A 17518-nucleotide genomic window follows, 5' to 3' on the forward strand; every position below is an offset into this window, starting at 1 on the left:
AGCACAGGGCTGTCAAGCGCTTGCGAGGCATGGAGGACAGTCTTTTCAAGTAATTAAATCTGGTGCAATCTTGCAGTTAACATTGGAGTTATGGCCCAAAATATCTGAAGAGAACCTGATTAGCAACGGCTGACATTTTATTTTAAAATTGCATTCTTTGTGCTCCATTTTCATTGCTTTGTAGTCCTTCTTGTATGTTGCTGCAGGATATCCTGCCTTATTTTGCTAGAACATTCTTGGTTCCTAGTACAAAAGTCCAAATTTCACTAAGTTCTCTCTTCAAATTTCCCAAAATGTCATTAGGAATCTTGAGTTTAATTGTGGTGCCATTAAAGCAGGTGGTCCTGATTTTACTTGTTACAGGAACTCAAGAACATTTACAAAAGGAGGAATCTACCAATGTGGAAAGAGGAAGCTTTAAATGGGAGGGGGGGAATGCATGAAAAACCATCTGAATTAGCAAAATTAATGATGAGAATTTAATTATTTACTGACAACTAGGGCACATGCAGCTGCTGTTGTCAACATTCCTCACTTGAGAAATGTGTAATATGTGTGCAGTACAAAAGTATTTTAAAAAGAAAAAACACCACATGTTTAATTACACTTTAGAAGTGCATAGCAGCAGCAGGAGAAGGGTCCGGCAATTAGTAGCAGAAATAAACAGTCCTGTACTTGGGCAAACAAGACAGAAAAGCTGGAAGTGAAGGAGGCAAAGCTATCCTTCTCTGCTTCTATGCTGCACCAACCCAAAGCTCCCGATACTGCATTTCATTGTTGTATCTTGAAATAATTTTTATTAAATGTTTTCTTTGTATGCGTTCTGAAGCATTTGGAGAGGCAACACACACATTTTAAAGTAAAATATAATCAATAAATGAAACTTTACTCATCACACGAATGAGGGAGAGGGTGTCCCACATTTGACAAGGTCACACTCATTCTCCAAATGTTCAGAGATTCAGAAGGAATGAATGACAAGATAAGGATGCATTTTAAAACTAAGCCCATCACCTACCTTTACCTGGTCTAGCAGGCCAATCAAAGTTTTTCCCCAGAGTGTGCACACTGTCGCATGCTGCCACTTCTAGGAAGCACAAGTGCAGGGTGGGGACCAAAACTGGACAAACTACCCCAGAAGGAGCATAACATGTCCCCCACCAGAGGCAGTACCCCTCCCCCAACACGCCCCATTATTAGCCAGTTATTCTAAAAGTTCTAAAGAAGAAAAAAGCTCTTTTAAAAATTATAAAGAAAAAAATACACATAATATATTTCAGAAAATAGATTACAGATTTCTCTTCAAGTCAGTACTGTGAATACAGGTACCACTCCCCTGATTTTAACCATCATGTTTTCCAGGTAGCCTTCTGACTACCCATCTCTACCTAAGAAGCTAACGTACCACAATATTTTACACAATCTCATATGACTGAACAGTATAGATTAGACTTTCAAAGTGATTTTGGAACAAGCTGAAATTCTGCCTTCACAGTATAGTAGTCAGTAAAACAGCACCAAAACTCAGTTTTAACTTGAACTAATAGAGGCCTCTAGTGGTGGTCATTCCACAAAGACCTACGATATGAGAAAATAACTGAAATGCTTGAATGCGCTAATGTGCCATATGTACCTACCTTGCATATAGTCTCTGCATCCCAAGGCAGAATAGTCTTCAGATCAATTACTTCACAGGACACACCAAGCTTTTCTTGAGCCATAACTGCTACCTCTTTAATAACATGAACCTAAATATTGGGTGAAAACATGCAATAGTATATTAGATATGCAGGCTACTGAAATTTCATTTCAGCAACACTTAGAGAGTGCTTTTGAATATTTCACAACATGCATACTGCACTTATCTTAGCACGACAGCCTCAATCAGAAATATATATTTTTTCAAAAATAAAAACAGAATTGATGCTATATGTATTTAATTTAAAGGTTTCCACAATGCACTGAAGTATTTAAGTTTCACTTGTTAGATAAAGACTGTGGATTGGAGCCATAGTTAGCTGCCCTAAGATCCCACTGAAATAAATGGGACTTAAGTCATGATGAACTTTTCGCACTGCTTCCATTGGAACCTCCATACAGAGTAATCCAAACCCAACTTATGCTGGGAAAAGGGAGGAGTTGGATTAGGTGGAGGCATTGCACCACCCAGCTCTCCTGGCTCAACCTACCAGTCACTGAACACATGGACAGGAGCCAACGAAAAGGCCTAAAACAGGGCATTCAAGGCTGGTCCCACAGCCATCACACAACAGCATTGGGCCCAATCATCCTGTCTTCCTTCTCCCTACTCCCAATTTCTGCTGTCCCTCAAATGAGCAGCAGGGCTGCGGATGTGCCAGGGGCTTTACCAAGCCCCACTGGCAAGGGGTGGGAGTTAGGAATGTGCCATTAAGTCTGGATGACATGTACTAGATTACTGTGATCCCTAGTCTGCATAGCCAATAGCCAGGGATCATGGGAGTTGTAGTCCACTTCATCGGGAGGGCATTTCAAAGAACATTTTTCCAGGAGATAATATAGCATAATTTCTCTTTAAAAATCCATCAGAGTCTCACTTGCCTGCGTACCCCAGGCCACCAGTGTAACATCACTTCCATTCTGAAGGACTTCTGCTTGAGAGAGTGGAATGTAGTATGGCTCCACAGGGACTTGCTCCACTGAATAAATGCAAAGCAATGTAGGTTAGATTCTCCAGCTGCTAAACAGTTACATGCTGAACGCTAATGATTTAAAATTTGCATTGTGTTACTCATGGTTTTGTGTTAGTTGAACATACCTTGGGAGTACGAAAGAAAACTGCTTTCCCATAGTCAAGATTCAATGACCCAAGTTACATAACCACTTTGAGGTTTTATTACAATCAAGCAATATACAAATCTTTTGAAATTAATTAATTAATAGCAGGTGCATATGACAAAGCACCCAAGAATGTAAACTGAACAGGTGAGGCTGAGGCTGCAAGAAATTCCAGGAGATACTGGCTGCACAGTGGCAAGGTACCCCCATAGCAAAGGGAGGTCTCTGCTTGCCTGATACTATACATGGTATATTAAAAGTTTAGAAAACAAGACTTAACAAAACTCATCACGTAATGAGCCACTAGGTTAATGCTGCTATATGACTCTCTACCAAAAAACATGAATTGCTCAACAACAAAATTTCCAGTACCAATATCCATTCTTTTAACAATTTGAAACAATTACCAGAAGCAAAAACAAAAACAACACATTGTTGTATGTTTTCATTTGTAGTTTATTTACAGGTTAATTCCACAATAGCAATACTGTAATTTCTAAGGAACAGCTATGGATTGGGAATTGCACTGAAAGATACAGGCTTGGATCCAAATGGCAATTTCTCCCAATGCCCAACTCCCCGTCTGCAGCCTCCTGCCAAATCACATCCATTCCCAAGGGCCCCCCAGTCCTCAGCAGCGGCTTTCTATTGCTGCAAAGAACAGCCAGGAGTCTGTGACATTCACATTTTCATTGAAATATGTTGCGTCATTCGATATTATTGACCATTCTCAGCCAAACCTTCTGCTAAAATAAAATAAGCTACTTTCTCTAGCTTTAAGTGATTCCCATTTACCTCATTAGCTTAACTCAATACAGTGAAAGACCAAAGAAATCAAAAGAGAGCCTAAATATATCAGTGCTCATATGTGAATGCTGGTAATTTTAGATGTAAATGCTCTTTCACACTATTTTCCCACTAACAATGACATCTGCTCTTAGTTATATAATACTAGTGAAGTAATTATTCCAGCCTGGGCATTTTCAATTATAGTTTCCAGGTGTAATTTTAGTCACTCTAGCAACCCACAGAATAACACACAGCTATATAGTAAATTATTCTGAAAATAATTGTCAATCTTTTCTTGTATGCTTCTATTAAAGCTGCAGAAGTATTTTTCCCTTTGGACAATGAGGCCCTTTTACACACTGCTTCTTCAAAACCTCATATTTGGCAGCAACTCTGAAATGCTATAGTCCTGCAACCACAAGTTATCACCTGCTCTAAATTGGCTGTACCAGCTTCTTTTCCTTGAAGGGATAAGTACACTGATTAAATCATAAATTCTGTTACCATCATGTAGGCTCTACCTTCGTGGGATTTCAGAAAATTCCAGAATGACCACAGAATTCAGTTTCCTAAGTATCTGTACTTTCATTTAACAACAGAAGAAGCAAATTTCTAAGCCACATGACTGCAGAGATAAGTTAATAAGTTTGTAGATAGTTGCCACATTCAGACATCACGTGAACAAGCCACAGCAAGTCCCAGGCCTACGTACGTCCCCTTCCCCATGACCACAAATTGTTGTTGTGATGTCAAGATCTACAAACAAGTTCAATACAGCATAATCTATGCTTACTTCCAGAAACCGGCAATTTGAAGGTGGGGAGCAGAATGGTACAAGTATGAAAGGAGAATGGGAGAAGGATTTACAGGAAATGCCTAAATGTAAGAAGCACTCAGGGTAAAAGTGGGGAAATTGCTTGCTTGCTTGCTTGCTTGCTTGCTTGCTTGCTTGCTTGCTTATTTATTTATTTATTTATTTATTTATTTTCTTTCTTTCTTTCTTTCTTTCTTTCTTTTTTTCTTTCTTTCTTTCTTTCTTTCTTCATCATTTAGGATCAGCATATTCTGCCTATAAAGGGTGGGCTGAGTCACAATCACTGGTGGAGGAAGAGGAGTTGGGGGGAGAGCGCACCAGCCCCGGCAGCGCGATCCCGGCAGGGTGCCATCATGGCTGGGCCCCCACCCCCCACCCGCGCTGGGCGCCCCGCCCCCGCCTGCTCTCCGTTCCCTGATGCTGGAGCCTGAAGCTCCACCACTGGTCACAATACCTCCAAAGCAAATATTCATTACTTAGCTTGAGGAGAGCTGGGCTGTGGTGCTCGTTGTCATAAGAAAAACATTGTGGTACAGGATATAATAGTTTTCAAATATGGGTTAGACAGAAGCGTATAGAAAATGATATCAGTAATTTTGGGTTTATGCAACACTCTGCCTCCATCTGCCACCATACTGTGACTTCTGGGCTTCAGTTACTTTCAGCCATCTCAAGAAGACCCTGGAGCTAGAAATTTTGAGAATCTCTGGTCTTAGGTAAGCTAGGTTGAGAGTGTATGATTCACCAAAAGCCATCCAATTAATTTCATGTAGCTATAATTGTTGGAACCCAAGTCTCCCACTGCAAAGGCCAGTTTGCATAATGACAATCCTGAGATTTTTAAATAGATAATGTAACATGAGGTCTAAATTCAGCTGGAAATTAGAACTTTATTAACAATAAAAATCAATGGAACCAGTTATCTAGCATTACCAAAATGCTTGGCTCAGCTGTAACTTTGCACATGCCCTGGAATGATGTGACTATGTTAGCTTTACTCTGAGGTGCAGTGCCATGGCAAAGGAATCAGAAAAAACTGTGGTTTAAGCCAAATCTTCTCCCACGGAAATAATTGTGCAGTACCTGTGCAAGGAATGGGTTATTTTAATAGACCACAAGCCTCATTAGCCCTCAGAACCTTTGCCATATCTAATGCAAGCATATGCTCTTGTTTGGCTCTGAGGACATCCTCTGACAAACATCTTCCACCAATAACTGGATTAAGTCTAAATTTGCATTTCCTGGGAAACATTGCCCGCTTTCCCCGCTAGTGACAGATTAGTCGCCTGGCTCTATGTCATGTTTGGTCAGAAACCCCTTACGAACATCCTGCAGCTATGGAGTGAGTAACTTGTGTTGATATATCAGAAATGACAAGTTAATTAGCATTTAATGTCCCTTTCAACCCAGCACTGTTAAGTTAATCACCCTTTGCACAGAACTAATGGCAGCTTCCGGTTGCAGAATGCCCTCCTCGGTGATGTGTGCCTATCTCCCTCATTATTAACATTCAAGAGAAAGTTCAAAATGTTCCCGTTCACTCAAGCATTTTATAACTGAAAGATGTTGTCCACATCAAACTTGTAATTATTAGCTGTGAGGATACAAGACTGCTTTATTAAAAAAAAGGTTTTCAGGTGCTTTAGATTATGTTTTTATTTTATTTTTAATTGTATTGTTTTGCAGCTTTGTTCTTTACTGCCCTGGGCTCCTTTTTATTATTGTTAATTGTTATTAGCATGATTATTTCTCACCTGCAAAGCTTCCTCCAACTAACATTCTATGAATATTCATAAATCCGAAGTCATGCATTTGGCAGTGCTAGTGTTTGATTTTATTTACAATTAATTGCAATAGAAAAACACGTCTTTGTGACAGGGCATTTTAAACGCTGATTAAAAACAAGCTAGTTTTTCCCATCTTACCTGCCATGTCACTATAACAACCACTGATGCAAATCATTTCTGCACCACTCATGTCATATTTGATAGAATTAAATGAAACTGAAAAGGTCATAAGCCATAAGAATACTCTCTCCACAAGATACTTAAACCTGATAATGTCAAGGTGACTCATTGTTTCCTATGAATTACCAATATGTGCTCTTGATTCACTAGCAAATATAGTTTAAAAATAAACAAACCAAACACCTCTATGTAAAATTTATGTTTTGTTTAAAACAATTCTTATATTTTGAATAAAGCAGTTTTAAAATGTTGCTATTATTAAAATAACTGACTTCTGTATTCACCATAGTACTTTGCATTGCTTCCTCCTGCATCAATATCTTTACAAGACAACGCACACTGACAAGTCTTGCTAAAAATTAAACTAAAAACCTTGTTCAAAGGTACTAAAGTGTATTTTTTCACCAATATTATAAATTATGCACCTAATAAAAAGACAAACAGCTTATTTTCAACAACAGGAAATATGTACTATTTTACCCTTTCATCATGAAAACGTGAAAAATTCAACTCTTTTGTATATTACTGTATTTACTCAAATCTAATGCTCACCTTTTTTGGCCAAATTACAGTGTGAAAATTAAGGCACGCATTAGATTTGATGGCACATTTACATTTGCTAGCAAATACTTTTTGGGGTTTCAAGGTTCTGAAAATTGAGGTGCACATTAGATTCGATGGAGCATTAGATTTGATGGTGCATTAAACTAGAGTAAAAACAAACATTAAAAAAAAATGCTAGCAGGAAGTCTACCTAAAGCCAAAGGTGTATGTATGCAGGGCAAGAAGCTGGATCACACCTGAATAGTCTGCCTTGAAAATAGCCCTAAACCTCCATTTCTAGCCTAACTGAAAATTGAGAGCCTCCCCCCACATGATACATATATTAAGACCCAAGTTCTTTCTTGACTGTTTGTACTAAATGAATTGTTCCTTTGATAAATAAGAGAACATTGATTTAGCACTCGAGCAAACGCTTTAACAGATACAGGCCCAGTTCACATATAATACTAAGCCATAGTTTAGAGTTATAAGGATGAGCCACAGCAAGTTGCAGCTTATGCTCACTGTTCACCTCACTTCTTCTAAGACAGCTGTGATAAAGAAATTGAATGTTTCCATTAATTGCAGATATAGCTGAATGAGAAATCTAATCTTAAATATGATTAGTGAAAATAATCCTATTTCATAAAGTTTGAAACAAGCTCAAACTACTATAAACCTCTTTAAACAGATACCCTGGGCCATTATTATAGCAAAATACCCTTAACAGTGAAATAGTCCTATTTCATTCTTCAGTCATTAATAAAAGGCTACCTTCCAGCTGGTCAGGCAACCTTCAGCCTATTAATAAGATAAGGGAGGCAAATCCATAGTTGTCAGGCAGGAAATCTTTCTTTCAAAGATCTTAAACAAACAATAGCAAACTATCTGTGCACCACCACCATCAGGACTCAACACAGTGGGACATTATTAGTAGTATTCTTTCATATGAATAAACACACAGGAGTATGCTTTAAATAATCTATTTCTTCATATCCAAGCAAATGTTCGATAAACGAAATAAGGAAATGAGTAATTTAAGCTGGCTGCTCAAATAGACCATGCTTCCTTATATGCCTATACAGAACATCATCTTCATTCACTTATTTTTATGTTGTGCATAAAAGCCTTTACCTGCTGCTCTGTACAGTATTTTAGGTTCAAAGAATATACAAGGGTTTTTATCTTCTATGCATGATAGCAATAGTCCTTTGGCTTCTACAGGACCTCTTGGAACAACAACCTGGAAAAAAGATAGAATAAGAAAATCTACAAAACAAAATACTTCGCTTATTAAGAGGCTAATTACAGAAGCAACGTAGCATACCTATCACCTTCTTATACTACTATTTCTATTCAAAGTTTAATAACTACCATTATTCAATCATCAAAACTAGCTCAGAAATACCTGAAAGAGCCTACAGCTCTCTACTGTGACCACTTCATCCAATGCATTTTTTTCTGAAATATGAGCACATTATAGAATAAAAAAATCTACATCTGGTCAGAGTTCAGAGTAGTTATCAGGTATATACAAATCAACAACACAAACAGTCTCTCTATGGTTTTCTTCAAAGAAGACTAATGGCTCAAGCTACATTTTAAACTGGCTTGCTTCAGTAGCAATTAAAACTGGTGTGGCACAAACTACAGTGGAACAAACCAAGATTGAACAAACTTACAAAAAGAGTCTCAGAAGCACAGTACTGAAACATCACTGTATGCCTATCTTGCATTGCTTTTAGAACAGGCTTGAATATAATCCTCAAAATATTATCCAGTGACACTGCTGTACCTATACACTTTATCTGCTACTTGCCCCAATAAATTGAGGGTAAAACACTAAGGCACATCAGAAGCTAAACTCAGGCCAATGCAGTCTGCCCTAAATATCAACTGAAATTCTGATTGTGGCACTTGTTCAAAAGCAATACCATTCGACTGACAGTATAATTGTCTTCTGACAATTCTGTTTGATTCAAGTACACTGGTATTTGATCTGTTACGAGTTTATTAAAGGCAGCTCTAATCATCACTCTTCAAACCTGAGAGTAATAAAGGGACTCTGCTCAAGTAGCCATGCTGGCAAAAGGTTCCCAGCTGATAGTTCCTAAAGATTTCCCAAGAGATTTCGTAAGTTCTTCTCTAAACCATGCCCGTTTTTGTGTGAAGTATAAACAGCTTAATCATACAAAGAAGTGATCCCCTACTTTCAGACTGAAGTGATACATTCCAGCAATAACTGCAATACACAAGTCCACTGACTGTGAGCTGCAACTTTTTAATGCATATTTGATAGCGTAGCACTTCGTTCTTCAATGAAGACTCAAGCTCAATTCAAATGTTTGGTTTTAATTTAATTTTAGCATTTAATTTTGGGGTGGTGAAGTCCTCACAGTACTCTGCTACCACATTAGTAGTGAACCTTATACATAAAGGAACCATGTGAAAAATTAGTTAACATGTCAAAACATGTTAACAGAAAAGGGAATCTACAGAGTCCATCTGCAAACATCACCAGATTCATTCACAAGGTAACATGGCAATTGCTTAAGTCACAGAGAGCCTCCCATGAGGAATAGTTAACCGTAATGGTAAATCCACACCAATTATAATAAAATCCATTTATCCAATTACCATACCTTTAGTCCTGGACAATGAGCAAAAAAGGCTTCAGGGCTTTGAGAGTGATATAATGCACCATGACCCACACAACCCCAAGGGGCTCTTATAGTGAGGCTTCCACAATCAAAGAGATTTCCAGAGCGATACCGATACTTTGCCGCCTCATTAACAATCTGAGGGGAAGATACATTTATTTAATTAATCTTGAATGTACTCAGGCGCACACATACTATGCATTTTGATCGTTCACGTTCCATTGTACAATATTAAGCAGGAACAGACACCCCAAATCTTAAAACCAAATGCTAATAAATTTTTACATCATTTTATTTGCTTTGCAACACACTTCCTTGAGCCAGCTACAGATGTAACACAGATTTCTAGTATCTGATTCCTACAAATTACCCTTATGTGCTGCTCTTTATTATTTCTGTAACAAAGTACATTTTATCAAGTATGCAACAGCCGAAGTCAAAGCTAAATACAAATGTTCAGTTTTTAGCCTAGCTCCAATACTTTTTCACTGAGGGCTGCCTCACATTACAAGCAGCAGCAAGAAGTAGCACCAAAACTGCATTCACACCTCTACTTTCCACCACTTTTTGAAATGTCTGCAAGGGGACTCATACATTTCCCCTCTAAGGAGATACAAGCGTGCTATCTGCCCACAGGAGAGCTGTAAATTTTCTTCTTCTTCTTTCATGTTAGAAGGATGAAGAGCAAGCACAGGCACCACTGCATTCACACATACAATTTTGGTGCTTCATGTAACATGCAAAGTGCCAAAACCTTATCAGCATCCCCACCTAGTGCAGTCATATTGACATTCTGCTTCAGCCTCCCTCATGTCCAATCCCATTTCTGTTCAGCTTTTCATTACTTTAAGGAAAAATAACAATATACTGTTATTCTTATTTTCAGCATCTTAGATTATGCACCAACCTGATCAAAGGCAGGGTAGATATAGTCAGCAAACTGAATTTCTGCAATGGCTGTAGCACCAGTTACTGCAACTCCAATGCCAAATCCTACAATTCCTTGTTCGCATAAAGGAGTATTGAACACTCTGTCTTTACCTACAAAAATAAGAGTTTCTCTTAATAAACCTTTTAAAATAAGAATATAGGGTGGATGCGCAGATGCAAAAGATACTTCTCAGAGTACAAGCTACTTAGTGGAATTCAGGAGCCTACAAAGTGACAATAACTTTTTTACTAAAAGCTACTGTCAGAAGTAGTGATGTCAGAGAACAATGATGGGAAAGTCTGAAGCCACAGAGCTTTTCTCCAGTAACTTTTGTTTGTTTTGAAATATGTTCAATATTTTATTTGGTGTGGTTTCTTATCAAACCCAAGCTAAATTTACTCATCTATAAACATTTAATGTATCATGTGTAAGTGGACACCTAAAAACATAGTTTGATATATTTATGAAATATTACCATATGAATATTTTAGTTTTATGCAAGCATAGTTACAAATATACCTAGTGTTTAAAGGGGCCATTGTTACAATATATACTACTAATATGCAGACAAAGAAACTTGTGTAAGGGTAAGGAAAGTAACACCTACACTAGTAACTGTTTATTAATGTTGCTGTTACAATATATTTGTGATCAGAGCAACCCTAACCTCTAATCCATGTTGCTGGCAGGGGTTAGGATTGGGAGAGGTTCCACTGGGCTCTACCAGTGTGGAAGGAGTTGTGCTGTCCCAGAAGCCCCTGCCAAAAGTGCAGTGGAATGCACACTACTAGCCATATTCTCACTAGCAGCAACCAGAGTAAGTTTCCCAAACAGGACATTTCACTGGTAGATCTAATGCCAGTTTAAAAGAGAACTGTGCAGATCTCTATTTCCCCACATACCACAACATAAAAAACCACCCCACGTCAGACGTCATTAATAACAAATCTTAACCTATTTGTTTCATTTGCAAAATGTTATATTTGTTCTTGATATATCAACATGTAAAATGTTGTTCCTTGCAAATGCAATCTTTCCCCCTTGTTGGGCAAATTGCTGAGCTCTATCAGCGTATACCACAGACCCCAAATAAAACCATCTCATGTCAGAAGCACAATCTAACACAAATGAATGCACTGTTCTAACAAAGCTTGACATTAAATGAAAATTTGCTATGTTTTAAAATGTTAAATATGGGATTCCTCGGTGCAGCATATTAATAGTTCTGCACATTCTGCATAACTGTCAAAGAACCTAAAAATCATTCAGTTTTAGTAACCTTCAAAACCAAGGTGAACTAGGCTGTAATTCTATACAGGACCCACTTTCCTAGTAGTAAATCCTTCTTACCACCACCAGGCTTACTTCTGAATAGACATTATAGTACTGTGCTGTTAGCCCATTTTTAAACTTTGGAAATAGCTGCCTGCATTGGCTGCTCTGATCACCTTTACAAGAAGGAAATAACAATTTCTCAAGTGGAATCAAACATATAACATCTCTCTCTAGATATATAATATTATAGAGAGAGAGAGAGAGAGAGTTAATATAATAGTTAATGTAAACAGGAAGAGAAACAACGATCTGGCAAATGAATCATATAAATTGTAAACTCACCATATTTGTCTCTCAAGCCAAGAGTGCACCTAAAGACTCCCCCAAAGGATACATCTTCACCAAATATTACTGCAAGTGTACAACAAGGAATTAAGTAAATACCGTAATTGCTCAAGAATACAAAATGATTCTTAGCTAATAATGATTAGTAATTAAAAGGAGTCTCAAGTTCAACCTGACCCTTTGCATACTTTGCATTATATTATTCAATATAATCAAAACTCTGGCTGCACAGTAGCAGGATGTATAGCTACTACCAGGCATATTGCTTACTTTGTGAGATTATGGCTGGTCCTATCAAACTTATTACCATATCGTGGTTCTGAATAGTTTCTAACAGATCAAAGTCACTGCTTGATTTTTTTTAGAATTCTACTATGTTCTTGTGCTGGGACGCAGGTGGCGCTGTGGGTTAAAGCCTCAGCGCCTAGGACTTGCCGATTGAAAGGTCGGCGGTTCGAATCCCTGCGGCGGGGTGCGCTCCCGCTGCTCGGTCCCAGCGCCTCCCAACCTAGCAGTTCGAAAGCACCTCCGGGTGCAAGTAGATAAATAGGGACCGCTTACCAGCGGGAAGGTAAACGGCGTTTCCGTGTGCGGCTCTGGCTCTGGCTCTGGCTCTGGCTCTGGCCAGAGCAGCGATGTCACGCTGGCCACGTGACCCGGAAGTGTCTCCGGACAGCGCTGGCCCCTGGCCTCTTAAGTGAGATGGGCGCACAACCCCAGAGTCTGTCAAGACTGGCCCGTACGGGCAGGGGTACCTTTACCTTTACCTTATGTTCTTGTGCTACATAAATCTGAAATTAATTCGTATTTACATACAAGTTTTACCTTAATTCAGATTTAGTTTAAGAGTGTGTATTCAATAAAAAGGGCTTCTAACAAAAGTACCTCCACAGACATAATTTTAGATATAAAACTATACCTGCTGTTGGATCTTTCGACAAGGCATTATCCAAGGCACTTGTAATAGACTGGAAAAGGTTCATTTTCTGTGTCTGGCCTGTGCAAAGAGACCAATAAGTTAAACAAGACAACGGTTAAATACCAAATACCTGAAACATTGGGTTCCAATCCACAGAGACAGCATGATATATTTCCAATCTACAAGATTTTCCATGAGCCCAGTGCCTTCAGCTATTCACAGTTCATTTCACTACCTATAACTTCATAAAGGGTCCATGCAATAAGGGTTAAGATTTCTTGTTAGCTATCACTTTCTGTGCTATTGATTGTAGTTGAGCACTTCATAAGGTCAAATGAAACACATCAAGTATGAAATGTTCATCGCTCATCAATAGTTAATTGTCTTTCTTGTACATTAAATAGCTTCTGCTATTCTGCTTCTGCTATTTAATCCAAAAGCTGAATAATGAAATTTTAAGACACATTCACCATGAATAATCTTTGGGGGGCTCAGTTTTGTTCAATACCTTTGCCTACATACTAAGGTTGCAATCCTAACCCCACTTACATTGGAGTAAGCTACAATTAATTAAATAGGATTACATCTGAGTAAACATGGATAGGATTATGTTTTTTAATCATTGTAGTTTTCAGTAACAGCTTAAGATGGGGAATGGGGGATGACTGAATAATACATAGTGCTAATTCCCCTCTGCGGTACTGTAATATTTGGATGTTGCTGGTTTGAACTGGTTTTGCACTGTTTCAATTGAAATTTTATCAAATTATTTTAATTGTAACATTAAAATGTATATACTCCACTCTGGGACCTTATGGAAAACCAGATTGTAAATCCTATTATTATCAACTAGAAAAAATACTGGGAAGAATATTGTACAGAATTGAAATGAGCTATTTCTGTTTCTTATTGAAATATAAGAAACAGATAAAGCAGGTATTTGGAATAATGAAATGTCTCCACCCCTAATGTTCTCACCTAGCCATACACAGAAGTAGTCAAGCCTTGTGCACAGCATAGTTATATCACATAGGGGTCAGTACCGAGACTCACAATAAACTAGCAAACCAATGAATAGGCCATCAGCATAATTTATAGCAGAAATCACTGGGGTCATTTTTCTGCACTGAAGTACTATATGTAGATACCATGCCCTACAACAGCTCTTCTAGAGAAGTACCCAATTGTTTGCCTTTGTTCATGTGAATGTAGACATTATGTAACATTATATTTATATATATATATATATATATATATATATATATACACACACACACACACACACACACACACACTTGTGGATGCACTCATAATAGGCTATCCTTTTAGCATTCTTCCACCGCCAGCTGTTCAATGGTATTTAGGAAGCAAGGAAGTGGAATTACTTAACAGGTGTAACTGTCTATCTCTGCACCCTAAAGTACAAATCATTATAGTTCTGAAGCCTGACTGATGCAATTTCTCTTCACGAAGTGACCTCATGTAGAACTATAAAGTAGCACAGGTCACATCTCCAAGAATTCATTTCAGTGTATGTAAACTTTTGAGTTTTAAAAATCTTCTGTACAGATAAATCATGGCAGGGTGGTGTCACAGAGTTCTAGTAGTACCATCGTTTACATATACAGTGGTACCTTGGTTTACGAACTTAATCCGTTCTGGAAGTCCATTCTGAAACCAAAACCGTTCTTAAACTGAGGCGCGCTTTCCCTAATGAGGCCTCCCTCCATCGTTGCCCTTTCACTGTTCGGCTTCCATTCATAGTCCAAGATAAAATTCGCAAACTAGGACACTACTTCCGGTTTTGTGGAGTTCGTAAACCTAATAGTTTGTAAACAGGACTGTTCATAAACTGAGGTACCACTGTACGCCTGTGTGTATGGCAGGCGGTTTTCATGATTTTTACTGTCACTCCTACCCACAGGAGTGTGTGTTTGTCAGTAACATCTCTCACTCCCTAGAATCAATATTTACAGGACGCCTTGTTTTGGGAGTTCCACGTTCAAGGGGATGAAGGAGAAAAACCCTACTCCAACATTAAGTGAATGTGACCAGATGCAAAGAACTACAGCAAACTACCAGCTGGGTGCAAGCCTCCCAATTTCTGCCATAACTGCTAAAAAAAACTGCCAGTGTCCTTCTGTCCTCTTTGGCAACTGGCTGCCTTGCTGCTCTGCAGTACCACAATGAGGTGGGCAACCTGAATTTTAATAACGCGAGCACCACCACCCAAGGGGGGGGGGAGAGAGAGAGTAAACAAGTTTGATTTATTTCTGCCCCCCATTCACAAAGCGATCGCCCTCTAGCTCCAAGCCTTCACCCTCCCCAGCAGCAACATAAGGCTGAGTCTCCATTGGACAGCGGAACCAAGCGGGAATGAGAGGGGAGAACGGACTGCACCACTTTAAGGGGGCGAGGGGGGTGGAAGGTGCCTTTTTAAAATTCGGCTGCACGTAAAAGATTCTTCAGAAATAAAAGGCGCGGGACTTAGAAAAAGAGCCTAGCGCCTGGTGCGCGGTTTTTGAATAACGGCATCCGGTGGTGTGTGTGAAAATATCTTTTTTTTCTTCCCCCCCCCCCTCCTTAAATGGTGCAATCCATTCTACCGCCTCAGCTTTGCGCCGCCTCAGCCCGCGGGCGCGTGGACGGGAAAGCGAGGGCGGCTCGCCTCTACTCAGGAGCGAGTGAGGAGGACGGAAGCTCTCACCATACTGGGTGGGCTCTGGGTCCGGCTGGAAAGTGAAATGCGCGGCGTGCCTGCGGCTCAGAGGCCCCGTCGCGAAACGTAGCCGCGGCCGAGGTCTCGACGCCGCCGCAGCAGCGCCGCGCAGCGCGAGCCCAGCGAGCGCCATATCGGCTGCTGACGAGGAACGCGCGCGCGCGCCCGTGGTCTCGCTACGCCGACCCTGAGAAGCGCAGGCGGGGACCGCACCGGACATTCTCATTGGCCGCTTTGCGAGCGTGGGACGGGCCAATCAGAACCCTCCCTGTTGGGGCGGTGGGGTTGTGTTTAAAAAAGACCGAGCGAGACAGTGCTCTGGAAGGTCGGGGCGGGAGGGGGGGGGGTAGAGAGAGAGAGAGAGAGAGAGATGGTGGTGTGAGACGCATGCGCAGAGTATTGGTGTGGATTAGGTGCTAAGAGGAAATTGGGAGGTTCGCGTGTGAGATAAAGGGAATCTTGGCAGCGATTTGACTTTTGAAACTGCAGAGTTGTACGGAAACGGCACTTCCTGCCATTTTGTGCTCTCCCTCCCCTGCAAGGATAAAAACAACAACAACCATGGACACATTCAGGACACACAGACACCCAAATAAAGATAGAAGCAAAGTTCATAAACTTTATCAGGTCAGATCTTATTTCTTGAGGGAGATTGTATTCATTTATTTGCTAGTTGTCAAACACGTTAGAAATCCCCTGCTAGGGCAAGGTGGAAGGGTGAGTGATAGAGCATATGCTTTGCATACAAAACGACGCTGTCAACAAATTGCAGCACCTGAATCGAGACTCGCTTAGCTTAATCGTTTCTTAAGCATGCTTATTTGAATTAATGAAAAATGCAAATATTTTCCATATGATGTCAAGGTGAGTTGATGGAAGCCCTGATATATTTTTAGAACACCAAATATGGCACCGCCATGAGAGGGACACCTGCAGAACATTCCATCCATGGAACCATGGTGCCTGCTGAAACAAGTGGGTGTCCAGCAAGAGCAGCACAGGGGTGACCCATGATGCACTCTGTACTCCCTCAGTCCACAGCCACACCGCCATGAACCGGACCAAACAATTTGCCTCAACCGTAGTCTGCCCTCTGCCATCCTCCACTTGCCTGCCTCGCAACCAGTTCATAGGGTGGCTGTAGGAAAGTTTTTGCTTCTGTACAAACCGTTCCAGGTTGAGACATTTTCTCATCACCCCAGAATGATCAAGTTCACACTTAGTTCATACAAACATGGCATTCTGACCTGTTCTTAATACATGGCTGACCACATCTACGGAACAAGTCTTGCTATATTAATCACTAGTAATAGTTTAACAAGGAGGTTTTCACGCCTGCCCAATTCTGTGTTCCCTTTCCCAGCCTTTGGTCTATTGATGATTAATGCCTATATGCAACCCTTGTATTTGTGTTGACCAATCAGCAACAAGCACATATGTGGCAATGCTGTAATATTCAATAAAAGAGACTCCTCGAGACATGCTCGAGAGGATGCCTCCCAGATGACACCTGCTACTCGTCTGTCGTTTATTCCAACCCAACAGGTGGCGCTGCCTGTCAGCTTCCCCCTTCTTAGTTCCAGGGTTGCATATGTAGAACTCAGCAGGGAGGAGGAGGGGGACAAAATTAGAATTCGTTGTCTCTGACTCTACCTACGGTTGGTCTCCCTGCCTTCCACCCTACCAGTCTCGATGGGCACCAGCCACTAACGCTACAGCATCTTATTTACATCTTCAGA

At 40.1% G+C, this 17518-nt stretch overlaps 1 protein-coding gene across 3 annotated transcripts in view; it reads right to left on the reverse strand.

Annotated features, from left to right (window-relative positions):
* The window catches only part of BCKDHB (branched chain keto acid dehydrogenase E1 subunit beta), a 42717-nt gene extending 26791 nt beyond the window's left edge, over positions 1 to 15926 (reverse strand). Inside the window, exons 1-8 of one of the 3 annotated variants that reach the window (XM_079971975.1) lie at positions 15768 to 15925; positions 13061 to 13138; positions 12139 to 12207; positions 10498 to 10631; positions 9573 to 9728; positions 8065 to 8173; positions 2581 to 2678; positions 1638 to 1748 (exon numbers count right to left, since the gene is read on the reverse strand). In XM_079971975.1, coding sequence (XP_079828101.1) covers positions 1638 to 1748; positions 2581 to 2678; positions 8065 to 8173; positions 9573 to 9728; positions 10498 to 10631; positions 12139 to 12207; positions 13061 to 13138; positions 15768 to 15912 — 900 coding nt within the window. In that variant the 5' untranslated portion in view covers positions 15913 to 15925. Of the gene's footprint in view, positions 1 to 1637; positions 1749 to 2580; positions 2679 to 8064; positions 8174 to 9572; positions 9729 to 10497; positions 10632 to 12138; positions 12208 to 13060; positions 13139 to 15380; positions 15403 to 15767 lie in introns of those variants that run through there. The other 2 variants (XM_079971977.1, XM_079971976.1) reach the window with 2 other exon arrangements.
* Between the last annotated feature and the right edge of the window lie 1592 nt (positions 15927 to 17518).

Source organism: Podarcis cretensis, assembly GCF_951804945.1.
Source record: "Podarcis cretensis genome assembly, chromosome: 3".
Classification (NCBI taxonomy): Eukaryota; Metazoa; Chordata; class Lepidosauria; order Squamata; family Lacertidae; genus Podarcis; species Podarcis cretensis.